Raw genomic sequence first — 21,326 nt, forward strand, 5'->3', positions numbered from 1 at the left:
TTTGGACATTTCTTTGCAATTCCACGCTTTCCACAGGCCTAGGACTGGATGTAAAATCTGATTATGTTGTAGAGTGACACACTGAGGCTGGGACCAGCACTGCGTTTCCCTTCTGCCTTTACTTCCGCCAAATACCAACGATTGAAAAACAACCCCCAGAGCACCGGGTATATAAAGACTGCACTGTCCACGGTAGATGCAGATATGGCATAATCTCGCCACCTCCAACTGCCACCATTGCCAGCACAACTCGCTGCTGCAAGTGGCAGAGGCTGGTGCCTTGGATCTTGGCTCCACATAAATGTGGGCTATCGAATCAGAACCAGCAGACATTTGGTGTCTGTTGAATTGGACACGGGAGTCTCACGGACGGTATATCAAAAAGGACACTAGCACGAGGTAGAACAAAGGGTAACAGTTCTAAATTGAGCACAGTTTGAAACCCTTGCAAATTAAGGTTGCTTTTTTTTTCCCCGCAGTTTTGAGATAAGAGATGGGGGTTGCAGGAGAAAAGCTTCTATGTTCTTGTTATGGCACAGGCTTCCTGTTTACACCTCTGGAGGGAAAACTGTATACATGGGCTCCTGAAGTTCTATTTTAAGTTTGTCCATTTTGTTGCTTGTTCAGCACTCACTGGGTTGGGCCCTGGGGCAACGGTGATGACTGGCAGGGGCCTGTAGCGTCTGGGGTCAGGGGGGAAAGTGGGTTGGAAAAAGTAATTTGTAGTATGCGAGGCACTATGGGTAGGGATATTTGGAGGTCAGGAGGTATTTTCTATGGAAAAAAAAAATCAAAGTTAAGTTCCCAGGCTACTAACAGAAAGCTAATTTTTACCTTTGATATTATCAATAGTAATAATAATAAAACCCAAAATCAAACCTGTTGCCATTGAGTCGATTTCGACTCATAGCAACCCTGTAGTAAGAATAGCTAAGCCTCAGTGAGCCTTAGTAGGTCCCAGACAGAATTCTAAGCCTTTAATTTACCTAATGCTTTTAATAACCCTACCCCTTACCTGTTGCCTGTTGCCATTGAGTTGATTCTGACTCACAGCGACCCTATAGGACAGAGTAGAACTGCCCCATAGGATTTCCAAGGAGTGCCTGGTGGATTTGAACTGCCGATCTTTTGGTTAGCAGCTGTAGGCCTTAACCACCATGTCACCAGGATTTCCTTAACAACTCTAGGAGGTAGTAGTGGTGGTTTAGTGGTAGAATTCTTGCCCTCCATACAGAAGACCTGGGTTCAATTCCTAGCCGATGCATCTCGTGTGCAGCTACCACTTGTTTGTTAGTGAAGGCGTTTGTGTTGCTCTGATGTTGAATAGGTTTAAGTAGAGTTTTCAGACTAGGAAGAAAAGCCTGGCAATCTACTTTTGGAAAACCAGCCAATGAAAACTCAATGGATTACACTAGTTTGATATGCAACTGATCCTGGGGATGGCGCAGGACTGGGCAGCCTTTTGTTCTGTTGTGCTTGGGGTCACCATGAATCAGGGAGACTCAAGGCAGCTGACAACAACATGAGGTAGTATTACTATCTCTGTTTTTATAGATCCAGAAACAGGCATGAAGAAGTTAAGCAAACTGCCCGGGTAGTGCTCCCTGCAGAGTCAGCTATCCATCCTTTTAAAAGAAGGGAGTGGTTAAACACGGCTTGCTTAATTTGTGTGTATAAACCCATTGGCATCGAGTCGATTCCAACTTGTAGCAACCCTGTAGGACAGAACTGTCCATAGGGTTTCCAAAGCTGTACATCTTTATGGAAGCTGCCTGCTACATCTTTCTCCTGCAGAGCGGCTGGTGGGTGTGAACCACCGACCTTTCAGTTAGCAGTTGAGCACTTAACCACTGCACTACCAAGGCTCCTAGTTTGTACATATAAGCTCCTAAATTAGCAACCCTTTTTGGCTCTGTATTTAATGGTTAATCAGTACACGTGAAGCTTAATGATACCGGTTTCTTATCTGTTTCCTTCTTTTTACTCTAAGTTCCTTGAGAGCAGAAACTGTGTTTACCAATTTTTATAAGACTTATTAATTCCCAGACAGAATCTAAGCCTTTAGTTTATATAATGCTTTCAACAGCTCTGTGAGGTAGTATTGGTGGTTCAGGGGTAGAATTCTTGCCTTCCATACCGGAGACCTGGGTTCAATTCACGCCCTGTCCTGTGGAGATGTTTCCAAAGTATTTGTTGAATGAATTAGTGGATTCCGATTATTTCCTCACTGACGGTGAAGACTCTTTGAGGACATACCAACTTCCCTGTAGCACATTCCCAGTGCTTTCCAAAACATGAGGTACTTAGTAAATGTTTGGAGAAAGAATGCACAATTGAAATTATTAAAGTTTTTGAATAGTGGATGGGTCTGGCTTACCAGTTCTAAAAGATTGTCATTTCTTGTAATAAATGGACTTTAAAAGGCCACTGTCCATTTAGTTCATTAGTTCTAAATGCCGTTGACTCTGGATTTTTCCAAGTTTATCTGCTTTCAGTGCTTTGCCAATTTAGTAAATGTTCTGAAATACATATAAAAGCTGCTGAACATGCAAAAGGGGCAAGTGAGTAGAATGGTTTACAATGGCTCTGATTTTGATCCGGGAAGTTTTTCTTGTTTATAGATAACGACTTTAAATGCACAGGAACCAGTCAATCTCTGTGGGTGTTTTTGTTTTGTTTAGTTTTATCCTGTCTTTTGTTTAACAGGATTTGGACCCTGATTATATACTGTTCAGTGGTAGGATTCTCGCCTTCCATGGGGGAGACCTAGGTTTCATTACTGGCCAAGGCACCTCATGTGCAGCTACCACCCATCTGTCAGTGGAAGCTTGCATGTTGCTAGGATGCTGAATAGATTTTAGTGGAGCTTCTAGACTAACATGAACTAGGAAGAAAGGCCCAGTGATCTTCTTCTGAGAAATCAGCCAGTGACAAGCCCTGTGGATTATAGTGGTCCAATCCGCAACTGATCATGTGGATGACGCAGGACCATAGTATATCATTCTGTTGGGCATGGGGTCAGGGGCTGACTTGATGGCAGCTCACAACAGCGGTGGTTCAGTAGTGAACAGGGTTATGCTTAGTGTTGGTTCATATCCACAGTAGTTTAATGTTGAAGTATGCAAAGGATTTCATTAAAAGTGGCCTCGTTTGTAATTACCTAGGGACCTGAGGAAAGTGTGATAATGAAGTTTCACAGCTGGATTTGTCACACGTTTTCTGTCCCAGTGCCCTTCCATCAGTGTTACAATAGGAAGAGGTGTCCAAGAGTGAGGTCCAGACTCCTTTGCACCAACAAGGAGTTTGAACCCCCCCTCGTAGATTCTACACCTCCCTTTCATCTCTGTTCTAATGCACATGTGTGTGTAAAGTTATAACCACACTTACATCCTTATACCATGTGGAGTAAAAACGTTTTCATTTTAAGAGAAGTCCAAGGTCATTAGTCGTTTGGGTATTCTTGTGCAGGGGTGGATTACCCAGTAAGTAAGGTAAGCATGGCCTTACTTGTGCATACTTGCTAACCTGTAGTGAACAGTTTCATATGTTTTTCATGAGTGAAACTGTTCACTACAGATTAGTAAGTGCGCATAAGTAAGGCCATGTTTACCTTGCTTACTGGGTAGTCCGTCTCTGTCAGGGATTATAAATTTGGAAAGAGGCTTTGATTCTATAGGAAGGTGCTGTGGGGTTGGGAGAGAGACAGATGCCAGCTGTATTGAGAGGCAGAATCCTTGATGAGGTGAAAAAATGTGAAAGTGTTCACTAGTGATTAATAAGTAAGCACAAGTAAGGCTGTGCTTACCTTGCTTATTGGATAATCTGCCCCTGTTACTGTGGATTCTGGGTCCTCTGCTTCTAGACTTGCAGTATGGCTTATGGAAGAGCTTGGCTATTACCTGAGTTTATACAACGGGAGAGATTTTGTTAGGAGGAGGACTGAGAACCAGCGTCCACCTTGGAATTAGGGACAGTCATAAACTGCAACGTGAAGCAACAACTGTCAGTGGTGAGCTAAGTTTACAGAACGTGTATTGACTCTTGCTGGGGTGGCATCTCTCCTCTGACACTGTCCAGCTTCCTTTGGAATCTTAGCCAAAGTGGGATTTTATGTGTGCAAACTTTGAAGTTTTGGGAGTTTGAAATTCACTCAGGATTATGGTGCAAGATATGAGAGTAGCTGTTAGCAGATCTAAGGGGGCACATCATTTGTATCTTTACTTTCTTGCAAGGATGTGTGCTTGGAGGCATTTTGTCACTTAAGGTGAGATTATGGTCAAATTATCTTTGGGAATATGTTTAAGTTCTCATTTGGCTTATTCTTGCCTATTTATCTGTAATACCCATCGCAGTTGAGTCGATTCCGACTCATAGTGACCCTATAGGACAAAGTAGAGCTGCCCCATAGAGTTTCCAAGATGCGCCTGGTCAAACTGCTGACCTTTTGGTTAGCTGTAGCTCTTATCAGTATCTGTGAAAGAATGTTAAGGTTGAGGTTGTTAAGGTTGGCCTTAGTATTTTAATCAGAGGCTATATTTCAATACATTTTGCCTATCTGAGCCACTGTGGTTGCATTGCCTTTTCACTTAATTAAGATATTAAAATAATGACACTTTCTGTTTAGTCCCAGAAATCCTGGATTGAAGGAGTATTTGACAAGAGAGAATGCAACAAAGTCATACCCAGCTCAAAAGACCCTCACAGGTACAATATTTTTTTATTTATTTATTGTGCTTTAAGTGAAAGTTTACAGATCAAGTCAGTCTCTCATACAAAAACTTATATATACCTTGCTATTTTTTTTTTTTTTATAGCTGCTCTCCCCCTAATGAGAAAACACGCTCCTCCTTTCTACCCTGTATTCCCTGTTTCCATTCAACCAGCTCCTATTCCACTCTGCCTTCTCATCTCCCTTCCAGACAGGAACTGCCCACATAGTCTTATGTGTCTACCTGAGCCAAGAAGCTCATTCCTCACCACTATCATTTTCTGTTTCATAGTCCAGTCCAATGCCTATCTGAAGAGTTGGCTTTGGAATGGTTCCAATCTTGGGCTAATAGAAGGTCCAGGCACCATGACCTCTGAGGTCCCCGTAGTCTCAGACCATTAAGTCTGGTCTTTTTATGAGAATTTGAGGGTTGTATCACACTCTTCTCCTGCTCCATCAGGGATTCTCTGTTGTGTCCCTTGTCAGGGCAGTCATCGGTTGTAGCCAGGCACCATCTAGTTCTTCTGGGCACAGGCTGATGTAGTCTCTGGTTTATGTGGCCCTTTCTGGGCTCATATTGATCTTGTGACTTTGGTGTTTTTCATTCTCCTTTGGGTTGAGACCAATTGATGCATCTTAGATGGCTGCTTGCTAGTGTTTAAGACCCCAGAGGCCACTCACCAAAGTGGGATGCAGAATGTTTTCTTAGTTCCTTTTGTTATGCCAGTTGACCCAGATGTTCCCTGAAACCATGGTCCACAGACACCCCGTTCCTGCTACACTGGCCTTCGAAGCATTCAGTTGTATTCAGGAAACTTCTTTGCTTTTGGTTTAGTCCAGTTGTACTGACCTCTCCTGTATTGTACAAGTAAAATTTTTAATTTAAAAAAAAAATTTTGTTTTTTTTTTTAAAAGCAGGATTCTTTGGGGGACTGTTTGTGGAAACCTAGTTAGAGATATGACTGGTGAGAGTTTTTTTAATAAAAATAGTTGATTTACCTTTAGTCAATTTTTTTTCCTCTTTTTATTAAAGTAATACATTATCATTGTAGAAAATTTGTTAAGAACAGGGACCTTGTCATTTGGCACTTCACTTTCACCTCAGTGTCTATGACAGTGCGTGGCACATAGTAGGTGCCTGAGAAATATCTGTTGAATTAATGAAGGAGGAAACAGTCAGTCATAATTTCATCACCCGATGGAGGTGCTGTTAACACTGTGGTGTATTTCATCCCAGGCTTTTCTCTTTGATGCACTTGTTCCTCTTGCTGGGGGTGGGGGGCATGACATCAGGGAAATATTGAGGGCTACATACATTCTGTGAGATTTGGGCAAATAATTTACAGCTTCTGAGGGCTAACAATTATTGTGAATGTTTCTTATCCACCACTAAATTGTCTGTGGATCTGATGGCTACTTGGGATACTTTAGGATATTGTGCTCAGATTATACCAACAGTTGATTTTAGTTCCATTTTTCTCCCACGTGTTTTTCGTATGAGCAGATAACCAAAAACCAAAAAACCCAAACCCAGTGCTATCAAGTCGATTCCAACTCATAGCGACCCTATAGGACAGAGCAGAACTGCCCTGTAGAGTTTCCAAGGAGCGCCTAGAGGATCTGAACTGCTGACCCTTTGGTTAGCAGCCGTAGAACTTAACCACTACGCCACCAGGGTTTCCATGAACAGATAAAGGGCAGCAAAATGGGATGATTTGAGTTTGAGTCCTCTGAGTTCTTGGCAACCCTTTGGACTCTCTACTTGGAGAACAAAGTTCAAAAATGCAGCCAGTGAAAGATAGGGGAAGAAAGGTCTATGGAAAATTCCCCAGAGTAATCAGGTCCACGAAATTAAGATTGAGTGGCATGGTCCTTGCCAAAAAAAAAAAAAAAAAAAATTACTAAATACAAAGGAAAGGAAAAATGAACAGCAATATTCTAATTAGGGGAACCACTCTATTTTTATATTTATTGAGCATTTGGTCTTATACTCATTTGCAGTTTAGAAATTACAACCTGATGATTATCAGGGGTAGCTTCATGGGGTCCTTGAAATTCTAGTCCTTTGGGGATGATTAAAACAGAGTGCTCCTTCCCTTTGTTAAATATTTACTAGTCCCACCCTCATTGAATTACCTATGGTTTGTAAGCCCTGTGATTAGAAATTCTCATTTTACCTGTTTACAAAATGTTTATGGAATGCCAAGGTAACCTTGTTTTTTTCCCTTCATCTTTTATGACACTTTGTAATGTCATGATGGCTGCAATGGAAAGCAGATTGAGTCCACGTAGCTCCTTCTGCTTCTGTAAATGGAAAATCAGCTTTGCAACTACCTTGAACCTCATGAAAAGGATAAACTTCAGGTCATTAGCCTGTAGACTCTAGGAGAATATCAATGATCGTAATTCCATGAATAATCAAAGATATAGTAGTCTCTGTTTCTTGTGGGATCATAAAAAAGTTAATATATGACTGTTGTTATTCTTCCTACACTAGCTTTTTCCTTAGATCCTGCTAAGATTCTCAAAAATCTGGCTGTCATGGAGTTTTCTTTATGGTACACAGTTAAAGGGATACAAATTTATCTCTTTTGCTAATGTTTTTTGATTGATTCTTTTGTAGCTCCTAACCAGAAACAAATCTGCTAGATTCTGTGATAATTTCCTTTTTCTTTTCATTTTCAACTTGTTAAAGTGAAGCTTCTGGGGAAAGAGATTCCCAAAAGGCTGGCACGGGAAGGAAAAGTGAAAGGCCTGAATACTCATTTCTGAATAATTTAGAATAACGTGAAGTGATGACCCTTTGTTCCATTACATTAACTAGACTTCTCTGTTAAAATTTCTTCACACCTGAGATATAATTAGTGATATAATATTAACCCCCTACAGCCAGAAGTTTCTTCTGAATCATAAAAAAGAAAGATTACTAAGGATAATAATTATAATCATATCAACTGCCCCTTGTATTGGTAGTATTTTATGGTTTAATTGCTTTTATATATATTTCTTACTTGACTCTCAAGAATTCTGTTATTACCGTAATTTGATACTAGTAATAGCTAGCATTATCATACACACTACAATGTATCAGGAACTGTAAGATACTTTATATATATTATCTCAGATAATCCTTTTAGTAACCTTACCAAAAAGAAAAAAAAAACCAAGCCCGTTGCCGTCTAGTTAATTCCAACTTATAGCGACTCTATAAGACAGAGTTGAGCAGCCCCAAAGGGTTTCCAAGGAGCAGCTGGTAGATTAGAACTGCTGACCTTTTGGTTAGCGGCCATAGCTCTTAAGCACTGCAACACCAGGGGATTGTTTAATCAATGAGATTGGAATCCAGGTATTGTGGTTTCAAACTCAGTATTCTGTTCATTAGATCATAGTTGCTACGGTGTAATTACGTTTGGTAAATAATACGTGGAAATATTTGGGAAATGATATATGAGTACTCTGCAAACCTTGATTTCCAGACCACAGAAGACAACAGATATTTATTGTATAAATATCACATATGTCAGTAAACTAACCAAGATTTTTATTTCATTAATTTAGATGTACTGGAGAGTGCCAGGTCTGCCAGAATTTAGTCAGGTAAGACTTAGATAAATACTGTTACCTTTGTTTTTTAGGCAAGGTCTTTAAACCTAATTGAGACAGCTTCTTCACATCTTGAATGGACTCAATGAATGGGCTTTATGAATTCATTCTATTCACCGTTTCAAGGGAAGTTTTAAAAAAGAAATGTGAATTTTTTTGGAGGAGCGTGTTTATTTGAATGTAAGGATTACTTGAATTACTGAGCCATAAATGGCTACAAGACTTTGGCAAGAGCTTCTACAAATGGAAACACTTGCAAAGCATTAGTCATTAGAATATCATATTCTGTTTGGGTATTGAATATGCTTCATGTACATGCAATGCCGTGTTTGAGCTATGACTTGCAAGTGATGTGAATGCATACTGAGTTTATAAGTAAAGATAATTCTTTAGTGTAATACATATTTAAACAGTGACTTGCCTTTTAAGCTATGTATTTGTATCTGGATTTTACCTTTCTGGTTTTTGTTGTTGTTATTGTTAAGTGCCATTGAGTCGGTTCTGACTTGTAGCGATCCTATGTACAACAGAACGAAACACTGCCCTGTCCTGTACCATGTTCACAGTTGTTGTTATGCTTGAGCCCATTGTTGCAGCCACTGTGTCAATCCATCTCCTTGAGGACCTTCCTGTTTTTTGCCGTCCCTGTACTCTACCAAACATGATGTCCTTCTCCAGGGACTGATCCCTCTTGGCAACATGTCCAAAGTATGTAAGACACAGTCTCGCCATCCTTGCTTCTAAGGAGCATTCTGGCTGTACTTCTTCCAGGACAGATTTGTTCATTCTTTTGGCAGTCTACGGTATATTCAATATTCTTTGCCAACACCACAATTCAAAGGCGTCAGTTCTTCTTCGATCTTCCTTTTTCACTGTCCAGCTTTCACATGCATATGATGTGATTGAAAATACCATGACTTGGGTCAGGCGCACCTTAGTCTTCAAGGTGACACCTTTGCTTTTCAACACTTTAAAGAGGTCTTTTGCAGCAGATTTGCCCAATGCAATGCGTCTTTTGATTTCTTGACTGCTGCTTCCATGGGTGTTGATTGAGGATCCAAGTCAAATGAAATCCTTGACAACTGCAATCTTTTCTCCGTTTATCATGATGTTGCTTATTGGTCCAGTTGTGAGGATTTTTTCTGTTTTTTAACAGGAGGGAAATGAAGTTTCCTTAATTCTAATCATAGCCTGAAGTTTACGTTATGGATTGAACAAGTACAAAATTTATTTTTGTAAAAAATTTTCAAATTCCAAAGTTGAGCAATTCATGGTGAGAGGAAAACATAATCCATAGATATGGGAGGAGAGGGATAGGGTGTCTGGGGGAAGAGGCCCCACTTGGCTGATCTTTCTGTTTTCCCTTCAAATTCTTTTTTCTTTCTTTTTAGCAATTATTTAAAAATTTGTTAAAATCCCAAGCAAAAATGAAAATATGTTGAAAAGAAGTGAAAAGGTGTCATTTACTCCTCCTGTTTCCTACCTTGTTCTCCAGAATCTGCCCCTGTCAAAATCTTCCTAATCTCATGATTTTAGAGATAACAAATGTGAACAAATACAGGAAAAGTCATCTATTTTTCATACTATCTGGAATTAAGGAACTGTTGAAACTTGTATTTTTCATACCTAGCTAGGACCTAGTTTTATTTTTTCAATATGGAGAGCCTGATACAAGTTACTGAGCAGTGCTTTTTCATTTTTGTCTATTTATGATGCCCTCTTTGTCATATACCAAGTTCCCGTCAGCCTATGGCCCTGTTTCTGAGCTAGCTTTTCAGTATCATTGATCTGTTTGTCCATGTCTGTCAAACATTGCTCTGTTTAATTAGTACAGCTTTGTCATATATTTTAATAGGGCAAGTTCTCTATGCTTTATTCTTCAAAAAAAAAAAAAATTTAATTGACTCATTTGGACACTTCTATACCCATGTGATTTTAAGAATTTGTTTGTCAAGTTCCCAGAAAAATCCTCCTGGAATCTTGGTGGTGCTTTTACTAAATTTATAAAATAATTTGGGAGATAGTTGATATCTTTATAAATTCAAATCTCACAGTAAGCTTTAGTTCTTGTTGCTGTTTGCTGCCATCAAGTCAGCAGCCCCCGACTCATGGCAACCCTGGATCGTTGTTATCTGTTGGGTTTTTCATTGGCTGACTTTCAGAAGTAGATCAGCAACCCTTTCTTCGTGTCTGTTTTAGTCTAGAAGCTCTGCTGAAACCTGCTCAGCATCATAGCAACTTGGAAGCCTCCACTGATAGAATGGTGATATCTGTGCTTGGGGTGCATTGGCTGGGAATCAAACCTGGGTCTTCCACATGGAAGGCGAGTATTTGTTAGAGATGTATAATTTGGGCATTCCGAAAGTTATAACTAAAGAGATGAATGTGGAATCTTTTTTTTTTTTTTTAAATATGTGAGTGATCTTTCTATGTGATTACCTTGCTACAATTTAATGAACTGGTAAAAAAAAAAAAAAAAGAAACTGTGTTGACTCATACCAAGTGGATTAGACTAGAAGAGCGCTTAGAGCAAAGTAAATTCAAACTGAACAACAGACCTATCAAAGAGTAGTGAGTTATTGCTCCAGGTGTGAATTTTGGTTGCCTCAATGTACGTTTTGTTTCGAAAAGGCCACAGCCAGATGAATCATTATTTACTTGCATTTTGTGAACAGGTGTGTTTTCATTTTGAAGAGTGATTCTCATTCCAAAAGTTGATACGATTACACATTTCCCATCAGTAGATCTTGACTTCGTGTATTCTGTATATTAGGGATTACTTTTCCTTCTTTTGAGGTTAAGATCCCTTTTATTATGGAACCCCAGTATAGTTCTCCATATTCTGAATTCTTGTTTTCTCTTCATCCTGTTTTCTTGACCCTGTAGGACAGAGTAGAGCTGCCCCATAAAGTTTCCAAGGAGCACTTGGTGGATTCGAACTGCCGACCTTTTGGTTAGCATTTGTAGCACTTAACCACTATGCCACCAGGGTTTCCTCTTGAGTATTACCCTCCCCCCCAAAAAAACAAAAAACCAAACCCAGTGCAGTCGAGTCAATTTCGACTCATGGCGACCCTAAAGGACAGAGTAGAACTGCCCCATAGAGTTTCCAAGGAGCGCCTGGTGGATTCGAACTGCCGATCTCTTGGTTAGCAGCCATAGCACTTAACCATTATGCCACCAGGGTTTCCATTTTGAACATGTTTTTATGTTACTTTTTACACACTCTGAGGTTTTTGTCACCTGTGTTTGTTCTGTCTCTCCAAAGAGACTGTGAACTATAGAATTTTTATCTCCCTTGTAAGTCCTTCCTGTGTGCTGTCTTCCTGTGTGCCGATAAGTATCATTGACCTACTGGTTATCTCTTTGAGGAGTGGGTTGTAGACAGTGGGGGTCGCTACATTTTCCAAGTTACATAATGAAAGAGAAGGAAAGGACATTAGAAACCACCTTGTTTTTTGGTATGAGCTTCAGTGACAAATGTTTAAAATGAGAGTGAGATAAACCTAGCTAGAATTTATAAAACTGCAGATATTTTTCCTTCTACATTTTCAGGCATTTTTCTAAAATGCACGTGTTATTTTTAGAACAAGAAAAATATTAAAACATTTTAAGACAAAGGGTACCTAAACCACTGTCATTTTTGGATTTAAGCGTCATAAGTCACTTTGAGCCTCTGATTAAAGTTATGAAGCCTGTCCAAAGAAAATCCATATTCAAATTTCTATGCTTGCTCTTTAAACAATGTCCTGGTCCACAGTTCCCCATCTGAATAGTAACTCGTGCAAAGGCCTCCCTGTTTATCTTTTTATTTTCTAAATCTATTTACTTGACAGTAAACATATCCAATGAGAAGCAAAAAGGCAAGGAAATCCAGGAAAGAACGAGAGTTCTGTTTCCAAAAAGTTCCAAAGAGGCAATAAACTCACATACATTTGAGTACATGATTGAGAAATGTGGCTGACTCTAGTAACAGTGAATTGTAGCTGACAAACGGAGGTTCCAGAAGAAAACAGCTGAAGTGCAGGCAGGCTAGACCATAAAAAAGGGAGGAACCAGTCATCTAGGAAGCAATGTGGCCTAGCATAGGAGCACTGGATGGGGACAATGGCACAACTCCACCAGAATCTCCATGTCCTGAACTGTTGTTAGGTGCTATTTAGACTCATATGACCCCATGTGACAGCACAGGACTGCCTCATAGGGTTTTATGGCAGCAGGTTGCTAGATCTTTCTTCCATGGAGCCACTGGATGAGTTCGAACTGCCAACCTTTTGGTTAGCAGTTGAGTGCTTAACCATTGTGCAACCATGGCTCCTTTCCTCAACTGTCTATTTTTACTGATTTCAGTTACCCTCCAGAAACTTTGCTGGACTACACACAGACTCTCAACATATTCTCTAGAATGTTGGCTTCCAAACTGGAATGAATAAATCCCAGGGAGTTCAAAAAACAATCCACTGGGTTCCTGGAAAAGAAGTTAGAATTTCTATTTCTATTTTTTTATGTATTTGTTTTTTGGAGGCCTGGTGGTATAGTGGTTAAGAGCTCGGCTGCTAACCAAAAGGTCAGCAGTTCAAATCTACCAGCCACTCCTTGGAAACCCTATGGGACAGTTCTACTCTGTCCTGTAGGGTTGCTATGACTTGGAACCGACTCGATGGCACCTAATGACAACAACTTTTTTTATCTAAAAAATAATTAAAATTTAACTAATATTTTTTTAATTTCACATAGTTCAATAATAAGAAGTATACAGAAGTGTATAGTGAAAAAATCTCCCTCCCACTCCTGCCCCTAATCAGCCCAGTCCTTCCTTTGTACATGGTTCCCACTGTTACTTGTTTTTGTGATTGCTCTCAGAGTTTTTTATACAGATATAAGCAAATAGAAAAATACATATTTTTCTCTTTGTTTTCCACAAATGGTTAATGGTAGAATGGCTTTTTCTCCTAACCGTATCCTTTAGAGATCTTTCCATAACAGGGCATAGAGAGCTCTACTTGCTTTTTTACAGAATATGGATGTATTCTTAGAAGGGAGGATGGCAAGACTTGGTCTCACATACTTTAGACATGTTATTAGGATGGACCAGTCCCTGGAACAGGTATAGTGCTTGGTAAAGCAAAAGGTCAGCAAAATAAAGGAAGATCCTCAAAGAGATGGATTGACACATTGGCTGCAACAATGGCTCAAACATAGCAACTATTGTGAGGATGGTGCAGGACTGGGCAGTATTTCATCCTGTTGTACATAGAGTTGATATGAGTTGGAACCAACCAGACGGCACCTAACAACCACAACAACATGGATATGTCATAAATTATTTAGCTGGTTCCGTATTGATGGACATTTAGATTATTTGCAACCTGTTGCAATTATTTAAATGTTACTATGAATAACTATGGGCCTATGTAATTTCACTTGTAGCTTGACTAATATTTAATATGTGGATTGACATTAATATGTGACATAAATAGAAATATACTGGGGTGTGTGCTCCAAAGATTTTTGCTGTTAACGGAGGGTATTTATACATTTTATTGTGAACCCCATAATTAAAAATCTGGCGATATACACCCCAATACATGTATCATATGTATATTTATTTTAAAAACCATATAAATAGGGCACTGGGTTGGGGTAGTAATATATTACATACATTATAAAAACCAAAAAAAGAGGTATAAAAAGATTAGGTAATATGATCAACATTAAAAATATTTTATTTCAGTAGCAAATGAAACCCTTTGCCCCTTCCAAGATAATATTATTTACAAGGACATGGAAAATCTAATGACATTTCACCTCGTAATGTGGCTTACAGAGAACTGATATGAGGAGTAGGAAGGAGAAGTGTGGGTTCTGCTATTTTCTTATTGTTTGATTGTGCTTGTATTCTTAGTGTTCCATCTTGTGGTTTCTTTTTGGGAAGCTTTATAAATTGCTTTTCCAGTTTTAGGGCTACTTTAGTTGAAACAAGATAATATAATCTCTATATTCATGTAATAGTCACATGTAATTCATGATATGCTGGAAGCACTTGAGTTCATGAGGACAACATTGTCAACCTGTCTCTTCCTGAAGTCCGTCATTGAGACAACTGAGGGTACCTTTTTCAATCTCTGTTAGTAGAAGTTTAATTTCGTGCTCATTTTAAAGAAAACAATATGATGGGAGTTCTAATATTTTCTTGCCTTATGCCAGTGAGTTTCCAGGTATCCCTAACTTTGGGGATCACTGCTTCAGGGTATTTAGTGGAGTCTTGTTACTGATTTTATGTCTACTTGTGTGTTGTGAGGAGCCCTGGTGGTATAGTGGTTAAAAGCTTGGCTACTAACCAAAAGGTTGGCAGTTTGAATCCACCAGGCATTCCTTGGAAACACTATGGGGCAGTTCACTCTGTCCTATAGGGTTGCTATAAGTTGGAATTAACTTGATGACAGGGTTTTGGTATATTGTGTGTGTGTGTGTGTACGTTCATGTGGTGCGGTGGGTCACTTTTGTGTGGCCTTTCTTGATATGGTCTCACAACTCCCACCCACATGACTTGGTGGGACTGTGCAAATAAGGAAATTGTTAGTTTTGTGATAGGTTTAAAAGAGATCCAATTTAGAGAGAAGGGAGGATTCCACCACCACCAAGGAAGAACAGCCAAGAGCAGAGCATGTCCTTTGGACTCATAATCCCTGTACTGGGAAACTACTGGAACAAGGAGACTGAGGGAGAGAGACAGAGACAGAGACAGAGAGAGCTGTAACACTGAAGACGGTGAGAATTGGTGGCAGAGAAATGGCGGCAGGAGAGGTCGGCAGGAAGGGCCTGCAGGAGACAGCATGGTGAGCCTCCTGGCCTACGGAGCAAGAAAGCTGAATGCCTGTGGCAAGGAGGCTTGCTGGCAGAGTAGGGTACTTCTGGGCAATTGATGGAGCTAGGTTTCCTGACCCACAGAACTAGAACTGAATGCTTTCAGGCTGAGGCTTACTGGCAGAGTGGGGTGCCTCTGGGCTAAAAGAGCTTCATAACACTTGCCTGAGCAGGGCAGAGGCTGAGGGCCGGAGAGAGGTATGCCTGTGAGCAGGGCTGCGAAGAGGCTGTCCTGACGGAAGAACTGTATCCTCAGTGTTCCTGAACCTGTATTTTAACCTGTTACTTCCCTAATGAACTCCATAATCATGAGTATTGTCTGTGAGTTCTGTGTGGCCATTGGAATGAATTATCAAACCCAGCAGAGAAGCAGAGAGTGCCGTGGGATGTCAGTTAATGGCAGAATTGGTAAAGATGGCAGAGAGAGGAGCCATGTCTGACCTCTGCCTCATAGAAATCAACCCTGGGCTGTGGATCTTGATTCTCTTTTCCCCTTGTGAAGTTAGAGGAGGTCAGATGCTGCCCCCATGCCATTTTTACAACTTGTTTTATCAATTACTGAGAGAGAAATAATTTAAGTCTTCAAGTATAATTTTGGATTTATCTGTTTCTTCTTTCAGTTCTATCAGTTTTACTTTGTGCATTCAGTTTTTTGGTGCATGCACATATAGGACTGTTATGTCTGCTTGGTGACTTGGCCTTTTTATAATGTAATATCCCTCTTCATTCCCTGGTAACATTTCTTGTTCTGAAGTCTACTTTCATATTGACATAGCCACTCCAGCTTTTTTTTAATTGATTGCATGGGATATTTTTCCATTGTTTTAATCAGTATATGTCTTTACATTTAAAGTGGGTTTCCCTTGAGCAACATATGGTTGGGACTTGTTTTCTTCTTATCCAATTTGACAATTTCTATCTTTTAATTGGTATGTTCAAATCATTTACGTTTAATGTAAAATATTGATATGGTTGGATTTAAGTCTACCATTTATTGTTTTCTGATTTTCCCTTTCTTTTATCCCTCTATTATCCCTTTCCTGCTTTATTTTGCATTATTTTATCTACTAACTTTGAATCGACTCAACGGCAACTTTCTTTTTTTTGGTATTAACTTTTTTGCTGTGTCTCTCGTATTCTTTTTTAGTAGTAGCTCCAGGGATTACAATATACATACCTAATTTTTACTACTTAGGAGTTAATATTTTACCACTTCAAGTAAAATGTAAAAGTCTTACAAACATATTGGTTCCTTTACCCTCCCCCCTTTATAATTATCTTATGTATTATATTAACATATGTTGAAATCTTCACAAGTTACAATTTTTGGTTTCCATAGTCATATATATTTTATAGAACTTTAGAGGAGAAAAACAGTTTTTTATATTTACCTAGATATTTAACAACTCTGTTGTTCTTCTTTCATATCTGAAGTTTCAAGGTATCATTTTTTTTTCAGCCAGAACTTCATTTAGTATTTGTTTTAGAACATGTCTGCTGGTGATAAATGCTTTTAGTTTTTCTTTTTCCTTTTAGTTTTTCTTCATCTTAGAATGTTTATATTCTGCCTTACTCCTGAAGGATAATTTCACAATATAGAATTCTGGTTTGGCAGTTCTTTTTCTTCTTCAACACTTTAAAGACATTGTTCCACTGACTTTGGCCTTTGTGATTTCTGAGAAGAAATCTACAGTCATTCAAATCCTTGTTCCCCTATATATAATGTGTCATTCTTCTCTAGTTGGTTACAAAACTTTTTTATCTTTATTTTTCAGCAGTTTAATATTGTTGTTTCTGGTTGTGGTGTTCTTTGAGTTTATCCTGTTTGGGGCTTGCTGAGCTTCTTGAATCTGTAAATATATCACCATATTTGGGAAGTTTTTGGTCCTATTTCTTAAAATATATTTTCTTCAAATATTTATTCTTTCTCCTTTCCTCCTGGGACTCCAGTGACACAAATGCTAGACCTTTTGATATTGTCCCACAGGTCCCTGAGGCTCTGGGTACCTTTTCAATATTTTCTTCACTCTGCTCTTCAGATAGGATTATTACTACTGATTTATTTTCAAGTTTACTGATGTTTTCTTGTATCATTTTCATTCTGCTATTGAGGTCATCCAGTGAATATTTTTATTTCAAATATTGTACTTTTTAGTTCTAAAATTTCCACTTTTAAAAATAGTTTCTAGCTCCCTATTGGGCATTAACATCTTGTCACTAATTTCAAGTGTGTTTACTTTTACTTCATGGAGTGTGGTTATAATAACCCCCTCCCCCCAAAAAAAAACCCAGTGCCATTGAGTCAATTCCAACTCATAGCGACCCTATAGGACAGAGTAGAACTGCCCTGTAGAGTTTCCAAGGAACGCCTGGCAGATTTATATGGGTTATAATAGTTGCTTTAAAGTCTCTATAATTCTAATTTTTCAGGGTTGGCATCTGTTGATCATATTTTCCACTGAGAACTGGTCACATTTTTATTTCTTTCTTTCCTTTTTTTTTTTTTTGTAGATTGAGTAATTTGTATTGTGTCTTGGACATTTTGTCTGGGTTCTTTTAAAACGTTCTGGAAAATATTAATTTTCTTTGTTTTAGCTGAAAATCAACCCAGTTAGATTTCTACCACAGGTTCTAATCTTTTCTGAGTGGGAGTTCCAATCTTAGTTTAGTTTTAAAGCCTTTGCTGAACTGACTTGGGTCTTTCCTGAACATATGCTACTCAGAGGTTATTCTGAGACTTGAACAGAAGTTTACATCTGTCTTCAGTATTCAACGTCTTTGTTACACTGCTCTGGGTCTGTCTCATGCATGTGCAATTTAGTAGTGAGCTTGAGACTTGTGTGGATTTATACACAAATTAGGGCATCACCTTTTCAAGCTCTCTTCTCTCTGGAATTCTCATATTCTCTGCGATCTGTAGGGCTCCCCGTTTTTGTTTCTTCTTTGCAGAATGATGGGGTTTTTCTCAGTTTTAGCTGCCTATGCAACCACTTCTGTGCAACTCTGTGACTATGATCTAACCTCAGGGAAAAGCTAGGAGACAAAAACGAGTAAACAAAAACAGGGATCTCCTATATTCTGCACACTGTGTTGTTTCTGATGTGTGCTGTCAAGTCAGTTCTGACTCATAGTGACCCTATAGAACTGTCCCATATAGTTTCCTAGGCTGTAATGTTTACAGGAGCAAATAGCCAGTTTTTTTTTTTTTTCTCCCATGGAGCTACTAGTGGGTTCCAACTGCCAACTTTTCTATCAGCAGCCAAGTGCTTAACTGTTGCACCACCAGGGCATAGTGACCCTTTTCCTCATTCCTCTGCCTCAAAAGATGAACTTTTTATTGGAGTTTTAGCCTCTTGTGCCACCACTGCACAGTTCCATGACTGCATTCCACCCTTAGGTTAAAGTTGTTAGAGAAAAGAGAGAAAGAAAGAAGGAAGGGAGGGAAGGAGGGAGGAGAAATGGAAGGAAGGAAGGGAAAGAGGGAGGGAGGGAGGGAAGGATGGAGGAAGGAAGGAAGGAAGAAAAGTAGAAAAGAAAACCCAACAAATTCACTCCTGTACCTAGGTGCCTTCTCTAAATTTTTACTCTTTTCCACTGTCTGCCTATTTTTGTATACTTTTTGGAGTCCTCAGGTAGTTGCCTTTTTTTGTACTTTGAAATGAGATTTTAGTTGTAACCATCAGGAGATACAGGCTATAGTGGACTTACTTCCTCTTGGCCAGAAAAGGTAGCTTGGACTCTTTAGTTCATATAATATGTTTTTGACTTTAGAAATGACAAGAGATTATGAAACACCAACTTACATCAGTTTTCTTTTATATATCATGCTACATGTTACTGAAAAAACCCGTATAATAACAATATTAGAGACAATTTGAAAAGAAAAAAAAAAAGTCAGGAAAGGCCACACCTAATTTTTGACTGTGTTAATGTGCCACACTTCATTAAATAATTACTATAATGAAAAGTAGGTTGTTTTTTATTTCTTTATTATAGTTAGTATTATAATAAATATAAGCTTGGATATAGGCTTTTGTGGTTATTGAATTGTTTCTGAATTTCTAGGATTGGTGATTCTGGATTAGAAGGCAGGAATATATTAACTATTAGTTTGACTTGTCATTGTACTTTAAATATATTAAACAAGTTTTTGTGTCTTCAGGGGTATATGAATGTGTTAATATCCCTTTGGTCTTATCAATATCTGTAACATCCACTTTAATGTTATAGTTTCAAATTATTTAGCTGAAATTATTCACTGTACTTCAAAATTCCATTAATTCACAATTCTAGCAAGGGCAAACATTTTCCTTTGTAATTATTTATTATTTGTTTCTCCTTTACCCTGAATCATTTACAACGTTGGATAAGCTCTTTGTAACAGGTATATAATCTGACATAATTTGACTCAAATAATTTCCCAGTCTGCAAATATATCATTTTTCATTGAACAAATTTCAATTTTTCACTGAATATAATAGATGTTTTAAAGTATTTTATATTTAAATCTCAGTTTTTCCTTATATCTTCTAATATGAGAAATTATCACACTTTCACAAAAATAGTGAGTATAATATGATCTTTTCTGTTAGTTTTTACATAGTTTTAAGGTTTCATCTTTTAATTTGCTTTGTTTTTTTTTTAGTTTATTTTGTTGTATAGCATAACTTATGAGTACTTATTAAATATTTTTCAAAATTGTTAATCCTATGCAAGAACATATATTAAGTCTGTCTTCAAAAGCTTGTTACTTATATTAAATTATTATATAATTTATGCTTATAGTCGAAGTCTCTTTCACATTTCCATTGAATTCTATTTTTACATATATGTGCAATTTTTGTTTTTGGTCTTTTCAAAATTAAAGTTTATACACAAACATGTTTTTGGCATTTTTTTTAGTGAAGTTATTCCTACTGGAATTTCTAGCAGAGTGGTTAAAATCTCTGTGTCTGGAGCCAGAATTCTGTCTCTGAATCTTGGCTTTATCCATTATGAGCACTGTGACCCTGGGAAAGTCACTTAACCTCTCTAACCCTCTATTTTTCATCTATTAAGTATATATGTATGAATTAAATATATTAAATATGTAAATTAAACATTTAAATATATATTTCACTTAAAAACAAATCCAATGCCGTCAAGTCAATTCCGACTCATAGTGACCCTATAGGACAGAGTAGAACTGACCCATAGAGTTATTAAATATAAATAAACACATAGGTATAAATTTTAATGTGACTTTTAAAAATTGTTAATCTCTGTGATCTATACATTGCCTTAGAAAAATGTAGAACAATTGCATCTGTATTCTATTCTGAAATTGGTTTTTCTCCTGAATTTAAGGTGTTACTGTGGGCGATTGATTGGAGACCATAATGGAGTAGATTATTCCTGGACCATCTCAGCTGCCAATAGTGATGAAAATGAACAATGGTCTGTTGAAAAGCACACAACAAAAAGCCCTACAGATACCTTTGGCACTATTAAGTTCCAAGATGGAGAACATACCTACCATTCCAAGGTTTGCGTTTGTGAATAATCCAAATTGTTTTGCTGATATTTAACAAAGGATAGCCTCCAAACGTGTTAGGATCTCCAAATGTAGATAATCGATTGACTTGGTTTGCAAATGTGGTCAAAGTTATTGTGTCTGAGGGCCACTGTGCCTTTCCCAGATGTGGTGTGATCACCTCTTTATTTGACTGGCCTCTTTTGGCAAGCTTATACCCTCTGCAGAAGAGAATGGCCTATTGTCCTTCAAACAGTTGTAATAAAATGTAATGAGACTGTCTTTTTTAAGGAATGCAAAAAACTTGAGGAGTGTGGTTTTAGCTGAAGCATGACTATAGCAGTTACTTGTAACTAGTGGCTGAACACACCTCCTGTGTCCTCGGTAGAGGCTATTTTGGAAAGGAAATGGGAGAATTTCTTTCTGTACCTACTGAATGATAGCACTTGGCCTTTCTGGTCCAGTTTCTCTACTGTCCTTAAAACACATACTAATTTTACTTGCGATTGACATAATATTAAAACGTATTTTCTCTTGAGCATGTTAACCACCTGCTGCCTTATTAGAATAGAGATGGATTTTCATGGGGGTAACTGCAGGTGGATCCCACCTTACAAAAGCTTGGAATCAGCTGTG

At 38.3% G+C, this 21,326-nt stretch overlaps 1 protein-coding gene across 2 annotated transcripts in view; it reads left to right on the top strand.

Annotated features, from left to right (window-relative positions):
- Window positions 1–21,326, top strand: part of TRPM6 (transient receptor potential cation channel subfamily M member 6) — a 195,589-nt gene that overhangs the window by 53,625 nt on the left and 120,638 nt on the right. For both annotated transcript variants that reach the window (XM_023544743.2, XM_010587507.3), the window contains exons 2-4: window positions 4,625–4,704; window positions 8,267–8,305; window positions 20,525–20,702. In XM_023544743.2, coding sequence (XP_023400511.1) covers window positions 4,625–4,704; window positions 8,267–8,305; window positions 20,525–20,702 — 297 coding nt within the window. The remainder of the gene's footprint in view (window positions 1–4,624; window positions 4,705–8,266; window positions 8,306–20,524; window positions 20,703–21,326) is intronic.

Source organism: Loxodonta africana, chromosome 9 (genome assembly GCF_030014295.1).
Source record: "Loxodonta africana isolate mLoxAfr1 chromosome 9, mLoxAfr1.hap2, whole genome shotgun sequence".
Lineage (NCBI taxonomy): Eukaryota > Metazoa > Chordata > Mammalia > Proboscidea > Elephantidae > Loxodonta > Loxodonta africana.